Source organism: Dendrobium catenatum, unplaced genomic scaffold, assembly GCF_001605985.2.
Source record: "Dendrobium catenatum unplaced genomic scaffold, ASM160598v2 fragScaff_scaffold_1220, whole genome shotgun sequence".
Lineage (NCBI taxonomy): Eukaryota > Viridiplantae > Streptophyta > Magnoliopsida > Asparagales > Orchidaceae > Dendrobium > Dendrobium catenatum.
The window spans coordinates 1365254-1373483 of NW_021319682.1; the positions used below are offsets into that span (position 1 = coordinate 1365254).

At 34.1% G+C, this 8230-nt stretch overlaps 1 protein-coding gene across 1 annotated transcript in view; it reads right to left on the bottom strand.

Annotated features, from left to right (window-relative positions):
- Positions 1 to 426: 426 nt before the first annotated feature.
- The window catches only part of LOC110111884 (chaperone protein dnaJ 15), a 19298-nt gene continuing 11494 nt past the window's right edge, over positions 427 to 8230 (bottom strand). The window contains exons 4-12 of the mRNA XM_020843939.2: positions 3793 to 3875; positions 3493 to 3604; positions 3309 to 3413; positions 3104 to 3154; positions 2620 to 2709; positions 2426 to 2534; positions 2123 to 2271; positions 2002 to 2055; positions 427 to 518 (exon numbers count right to left, since the gene is read on the bottom strand). Coding sequence (XP_020699598.2) covers positions 504 to 518; positions 2002 to 2055; positions 2123 to 2271; positions 2426 to 2534; positions 2620 to 2709; positions 3104 to 3154; positions 3309 to 3413; positions 3493 to 3604; positions 3793 to 3875 — 768 coding nt within the window. The 3' untranslated portion in view covers positions 427 to 503. The remainder of the gene's footprint in view (positions 519 to 2001; positions 2056 to 2122; positions 2272 to 2425; positions 2535 to 2619; positions 2710 to 3103; positions 3155 to 3308; positions 3414 to 3492; positions 3605 to 3792; positions 3876 to 8230) is intronic.

Sequence of the window (8230 nt, forward strand, 5' to 3'; positions counted from 1 at the left end):
ATTAGGGTTAGGGCATCTTCTAGGTGGCTAATGTTCCAAGTGCTTTGGTGTTCTTGAGCTATCATGGCATGTAAAGAGTTTTGGAGAGATTGATCCTCCTTTTGAATAGAAGATCGTTTGTATCTTGCTGTTTTTCTTTCTTTATCAAGCAATAAAAAGTGATTTCTCATGTTTTCATCCAAAAAACCCTAATTTCTGTGAGATCTAATCGCTAAAATTCTGATTTCAGCGATTAAATTCCTATTTTTCCCATTGATTCCTATCACCAACCTGCAAATAACATAATGTAAAAAAAATGCTAGATCACATTTTTACTCGGATTAAATTTTTTAAGATATTAAAGTACGCCTTTATTAATAAAAATATACTTTTTAACTCTTCTAACAAAAATTTTAATACCAACTAACCTGCATTAGTAGGTAGCCGTGTACGGAAATTGGTGTGAAACATAGGTCTAGTTGTATATGGACCTTCTTTTAGGCTATTTGTGTGGAATCTATGCCTCATTGAAAATGGACCTTCATATGAGAAGGAAATTAGATTAAGCACTTATCATATTAGTGAATTCTTTTTCTTCTTCCTAGAGGTAAGCGCAATGCGAGACACTATAGTTATTTTCTGCTTCATCACAAAAAATGTAAAGCAAAATGGTGCTTTTACTAAGCAAAGCGTCCATGAGTTGTATATCTTATATATACATACAATGCTTATTTAATTAACCAAATTTAAATCAAATCAAAAAAAATATTTTTTAGCAAATGTAATGATACATCAAATAATAGTATTTTTTAGCTATTCAAAATCCTACTCAAAGGAGGGTGACATGAAAGAAGAATGAAGTATTATTAATGTGTGGCCTATTTTATCAATATATTAGACGATAGTGCAACTCGCATGCAATATATGTAAAGTTTCATTGTCAACCTACAAACAACATAATGTAAAAAATTTGCTAGATCACATTTTTACTAGGATTAATTTTTTTAAGACATTAAAGAACGCCTTTATTAATTTTAAAAAAAATATTTCAACTCCTTTAACAAAAAAATTTAATTCCATCTACATCGCAATTGAACATATAAACATCCAATCACTTTATAACTTCCTTTCCTCCAGCCCGTTCTTCCTCCCAAACACTCCCTTCCTCCCGTCTCTTATACCCTCAACATCACAGCCCATCTCTCTCCCACAACTCTTGGCTTCTCCCCTCATTGTTTGTACCTAAAAAATTCATATGAACTGGCAAATAGTACTGTGCAATTGCACAGAAAAATTTATAGTAGAGAATTGACATAAAAAAAACACACAACAGCGTATAGAACCGCCAATTTATTAAATAGCATAATTGCGATTGAATAACAGCCAGGTACAATTGGTTTTACTATTTTTCAACAAACTTTTTTTCTGAACACAACGTCTTCTAGGTATAATAAGCAACATTAATTACAATTATTAGCTTTCAAAACCTTTATAAATAAATTTATTATACGTGTAAATATATCTACTCTAGGCCCACCCTCTACTAAGTGATACACATTCCAATCTCTATGCACCACAAAAAGTGTTCATAAGTGAAGAAGTGATTGAGAAGCCTTAAGTTTTATATAAAGAGGTGGATAATTTACTCTAAATGAGCTACGCCAAAAACTTTCGAAGAGTATATAAATAATTGAATTAAGTGTCCAAGTAAACTTGCTTACCCGCACGTCCTTACAAATTTGATATTTATTTAAGATATATACATATCCATCTTTCATCTGCCACATGAAAACTCATTCGTCTATCAATAGTTTGTTACACAACACAATTTATTTTTCAGCCAAACTTAAATTCACGTCTTGTAGAATAGATCCTCACCTGATCTTTTAGCCACAAATTATTCTTTTTTCATTTGAGGGATCAAACCACAGCCAAATAGGCAATGGTCGAATTATTCTATCAAAAACACTTAATATTTTAAAACAAATATATTAGTAAGAAAAAAAAAAGAAGAAAACTTACAGCTTGCTTTTCTAGGCTGTATCTATTTGTCACTTCCTGAAACCGTGCCAATGCCTGCAAAGAAATTCGTGAGAAATAAAAGTGCAGATAAACTCAATTCAAACCAACGTAAAATTCATACTTTTCTGTATTCTGTTTCAAACTGGCGCAGGTAATTTCTTTTTGCCAAAATTTGTGCTTCAATCTCCATGAGCTCCTTAGAAGTATCTTCATAAGAATTTGCACACATTGCCTCAATTGCATAACTGGCAGGCTTAAAAAAATTGTCACCTGAAAATGAAAATCAAAATGATAGGCCAACGAAATTAGACAGACTAGCTGTTTATTTAATGGAAAAGAATCTGACAAGCAAAAAAAAAAACATCATTAGTGCTGACCCCAAATAGTTGGGATAAGGCTAATGAGGATGATTATTAGTGCTGACCATAAACAGCAAAAATATGAGTGCCAGGTTTTAGTTCGGAAACTTCGCAGGGCTGGAGACCTTCCAACCTTTTGAAGAAGGCAGCATCGGGGTCTTTTGCCATAGCTAACTGCATATCAGAATGCTAAAGTCAAAAATAACCTCTACTCCATAAACAAAATCCACAATTCAATAAATGATACAGAATCACATACCGCATTCACTGCTGAGTCCATACGGTACACCTGGAAATGTAGGAAGTACATCCCTGCGGAAGTAACCTTGCCAGTCTTTTCACTGTCTTCCTGTAATCATCACAAATACCAAGTCATTAATATCTTCCACAACCAATCACCAATAAAGAAAGCAGGAGGCCACTTTAAATGCAGCTAATGACTAGAGTTTTAAAATTAAATGATTGTTCTATTCATCGCATTGCCAGCAAGACACAGGAATGTTGCATCAAATTTCACTAGAACACCCCTGAAGTCACCAATTTGATATATATGAGAAAGTCAAAAGAAATAAAGAGAATTGTTTAGCTTTCACCTTGTAAATCTCATTTACGTAGCAAAATGAAAAAGGTGAGTAGAATATAAATGTAGCAAATAAATCCTAATACAAAATCTTCTTACACAGCCACCAAAAGATCTAAAATAAGGGAAGGGAAACAGAAGCACATGAATCCACAATAGTCACCTGTAGTGCTAAGCCATAACCGCCATTTGTCTCTTGTTCGAAGTAAAGAAGCTTTACCGATAACAAAACATGTTAGTAAATCTAATACTAGAAAGCAGAAGTGAGTAATGTATCAGAAAGAACAATTAAAGGAAACACAATAGAAAGAGCAAGTGATTGTTAAAAAAATGGTGAATAGAGAAAATTAATCCAGGAACTATCATACTTTAAATTTACTTTGTGCAGAAGATGAAACTCTGATTACTATCCCTGACTGTGCTTGCTGTTCATCAATAGTAACACCAAAAAACTGGGCAGATTGTTTGTCAACCTGTAAGAAGGTAGGTGGTCTAAGAGAAGGAAAAAGAAAGAGGCGTTCAATACAAATGAAAACAGACTGTTCAAAACACCTTTCCACTAAATGATGTCCCAAGAGGAAGTGGTCTAATTGTGACAGTTCCATTTAGAGCATCTTCAAGAACAGTAGCTGAGACTGATGTCTTTATAGGAACTCCTAGCTTACTATATTTTTTAAGAGTAAGATATAAGCTTCCAAATCCAAAAACTTGTAAATATTCAGAAAAAAAAACACCAAGAACTTGTAATGAGCAAAACAGAGAATATAGCACAGCAATGCCAATACCTTTATAAAACAAAAGCAGATCAAACAATTCCAAGTCCTGAAATAACATTAACATCTTAAGACTCACCTGAATAATGCTGCAAACATTGTATTGACAGTACCAAGATTTGATAGATCAATCTCCATATCCATAGCATCATGTTCTAAAGCCTATGAAAGTGGCTTTTAAAAATTCAGTTACATATAGAAACCAAGCTTTGTAGTGAAAACAAAAGTTGAATCATCAAATATTGACTAGCTTGGCATGGAGATATAACAGCAAGCATCAATTTGTGGTGTCTCAACTGGACAGATTTAGAAGTTTAAAGAACATGTAAAAATGTAGTACTCTGTATATACTAATCTAAAGGACTCCAATTATTTGTCCTTTGTGAAGGACAACAATTTCATACCTTTGAGAATATGGATGATAACTTATCATATTTTTACAAATAAGGAAAACTAATCTTGGAATAAATTCGAGGTTTCTTCAACCCTTGCTAAGCATAAATGGGTTTTTTAAGACTTTTATTTTTTACTTTGATATTAATGATGCAGTTTTTTTTATGAAACATTGGTATTAAGACAAAACTAACACCTAATTTGTATGCTATGGTTTTATAACAAACTCTAATAATAATATCATGGTCTTTTTTTTTAATAATAATATCATGGTCTTATGGCAAACTATAATACTAATATTAGGGTTTTAACAAACCCGCAGATACCAAAATTACATAACAAACTCTAGTAATAATACAAGAGTTTCAACAATCCATGCATATCTGCCAAGGTTTAATGTAGGGAAAGCAATAATGCTTCTCACGAGATCAATTTTAAAGGACCATTATCATAATAATTAATTAAACTTCATTTATATTTATTTTATTTTCGTTAAGTAATAGGGGGGCTTGATAAAGAGGGCACAATCAACTACTATAAAACCCAAATTTATAGAGAAGTCACAACAAAGATTCTATAACTAATGTTTATGATATCCACAAGCCCACTAGTGCAATGAATCCACACCACTCATAATTCAAAGTCAACTATGATCGAAAGCAAGTGCAAGACTCAATCATTCATCATAGATGATAAAAGATATAAAAGTCACTATCATTCCTCATAATAGCTCTATGTCATTAAATTTGATTCAATGCGGATTTGGAAATCAAAGGATCTTGATTCTCCATGCAAATAGCAAAGATTGGAGATGACAAAGGAAAGAGAAGATATGAGAGAAAGAATAAGAGAGAGGTTGGTTGTGGGAGAGAAAAAAAGCAGCAAGAAGGAAAAGAAGGAAACGAGAGACAGGAGATGGGTTGAAAGAGGGCATAGGGAAAAAAAGAGAGGGAATCATAAATGATGAGAGATCCAAGAAAAAGTGACACTAGAAATCGTTGATCGAGAAAGGGTGTGATGACCGGTTTAGGCTGGGCCGGTCCAAACCGGCCAGCCTTCTATTAATAGCCACGACCCAACAGAGGGTTGTTACGGGACTATTCGCGTGAAACAGAGAGAGGGCGGACGGCGACTGCGTGCAGGAGAGCGAGGTAAACTTCCTTTTTCTAATTTTAGCAAACGATTGTCGTCAAGGATAAGAAATAACGATTCCTTTTCATTCTTATAGTTAACGGATTTTTAATTTGGGAGAGATTTCAAGAACAAGAGAAAATACCGTGGAAAAAGAAGGAAAAATGTTTGTTGGATTTTCTTTCAGATTTTCTTATAAATTTTCTTCTTTTACTTCGTTTAAAGCGAACGATATATTTCTTGAAGAGTTGAAGGTAAAGGAAGAGATTTGAAGCAGAGAGAAAGATTTTGAGAGAGCGAGAAGAATATAGGGATTTTGAGAAAATTCCTATTTTGTAAGTAAATTCTTCATGTTATGGTTTTAATTAAATTTTGTTAATTAATCATATTTCTTTCATGAAAATTATATTGTGCAATTTTAGAAATTTTGGAGAGAGAGATCAAGATTATAGGAGTTGATCAATCAAGGATTCAACAAGAAAAGGGAATTTGGGATTCGAGGTTGCACCCTACGTCAAAGACTTGAGAGAATCAAAGTGGGAAAATTATGTTATTTTATGATTTTATTCATGTTTGCAATCTTCTAAGAAATTGATTAATTTTTGTATTATAAAATGAGGTATAAATATCTTATGATTTTATAGTCTTAAGAACAAATTCATCCGCTATAAAGGTTTGAAAGTTTATGAAAATGAAAGATAATATTTATAGAGATCCATGTAAGATATGCTATATGCAATGGTAACAATAAGGATGAAAATGAAAATTTAAAAGGGAAAATAGAAAAGAAAAGGGAAGCAAAAAAGTTATATATGCATGGAAATAATACATATGTAATATAACAAGGAAAAGGTACTGAAAACTTACAAGAGTTCACCCCCTTTTGGTACTGGCTGAGAACGTCGTACTCGTGCACGTAAAAAAAAGGAAAATGTAATGGAAATGGAAAAAGAAAAATGGAAAAGGTTGTACCTTTAGGTACATTGAGATGGTGCTCCTGTATGATTTAAATGGAAAAAGGAAATATCAAAATTGTTTAAAATGTTTTAAAGCAAAATGATTGGATATGTATAAATTATCGAAATGAATGAAATAAAGTTAAGAAATGATTTGATACATATTAAAGATTATAAGAGTATTGTAAATAAGAATATTCATATTAATTGTTCTAATAGTTACCCATTGAGTTTGCTTCGTAAACTCATTCCATTAACTAATATTTTCATGTAAGATTTCAAGTTCTTGGAATGGCTGATAGGGAAGAACATGTTTATAGAAGACGACGTGCAAATGGAAACAGGTAAAACGATTGATGAAAATGATTAGTTTTAATATTGATTGATTTATAGTTTTGTGATTAGTGGCTCTTCAGTTTATTCAAAAGTTTATGTTAATATGATTTTTTTTTAATTGGGATGAGATTGTAATACCGTCTGATTTTCAGTATCCGCCTCGTTAAATCGAGTATTCGGGCCGGGTCGTGACAAGGGCCTCCAATTGAGAGAAAAATGTAAAGAGAGAGGGATGAGGAAGCACCACTAAGAAAAGAAAATACAAGAAACTAAGAAATTTGAAGGAAATTTTTATTCAATATTTTTCAATAATTAGAGCTACAAACAAACCGAGTGTTCGATGAGTTGCTCGTGGCTCGGCTCAATAAGAGCGCGTTTATGTTCATTTGATAAGCTAAACGAACAAGCTTGAACACTTTTGAAAAATACTCGATCGCTAAATAAATGAGCTTGAACAACTTGTCGTTTGGTACGTTTATATTCATGAACAACATCGTTTAAAACTCATGAATATGCTCGTTAAGAAGCTCGTATTTGGCTTCATTTAAATCTCTATTAGAGCTCGATTATGCCTTATTTAATTAAGAATAAGATTATGCCTCATAAGGTGATTAAATCTCACCTTTGTGGGCTCCGAAAATTCGGCCTCGGCCTCCACTCGCTTTTCTTATTCGGCGAGGGAGTTTTAACAAACTAAGTTCCGGGGTAAATTTTGGAAGGCAGATGGGTTTGTAGATAAGACACTACCCAGAGATTTCGCCCTCATTTTGCGAGGACTTTATGATCTGAGTTCTGGTTTCCTATAGGCGCAAGCCCCTATAGTTAATTACCCCTCTCGATCACGAGAGAGAACTTTCGATTAAGGCTAGTCATCGATCAGATACGTATAGAAATACGTGTTTTCTGGCATATAGTAGCAGCAATAGGTTTAGAATTTGGAGAACTGGATTTGGATTTGGGATTTGAGTTGAAAGTTTGGAAATTTGAAAGGTTTGATATTTAAAAATGGAAATTTCACCATCTTGCACTTAAAGCGGATGGTGGGGGAATGAATGATGGGCCCGATCAAGATCCCATGGTTCCGTCGTCCCGGGCCATCGTGGTCCCTGGTCTACTTAGTCAGAGGAGGTAGTCGACCCAACCTGACAGAAGGATCCTTGTCAGCAGCCATGGGTTGCTTCGTCCAAGGGGACCTTGTAGACCGGGGTTGGATGTTTGCTTAAGGGGACAAATTTGAATCCACCTTAGCTTACAGAGGGCTTTGTGCCCTATCGATCATATCCTATTGATTCATATCTCAAGGATTTAACGCCATTAAGGAGCGTATTGGCTCTGGCCATAACCGCTATCTGTGGTGCCATTTGGCGGCAAAACCACTCGGTTCAGAGGGCCCCGGGTCATAACCGTTTACCTGCAGTGCCATTTGGCGGCGAAACTGCCGGTTAGAGGACACGTACCACGTCCTTACTGGCAAAAGATTGTTTGAGAATGGATCCTAGTAATATTTTTGACTAGGCATTTGGCTCTTTGTGAGCAAAAGTAAATTTTGATTTGTCCACCCAGCAAACTGTTGCGGAGGGTGGATGTATTTTGCTTTAAGATATTGATGATTTGATTTCAGTTTTAAATATCTTGCAATTTGGAGTTTGTAGAGTTTGGATTCTGATAGACATTTGAGTGGAATTTGAGATATTTGTGGAA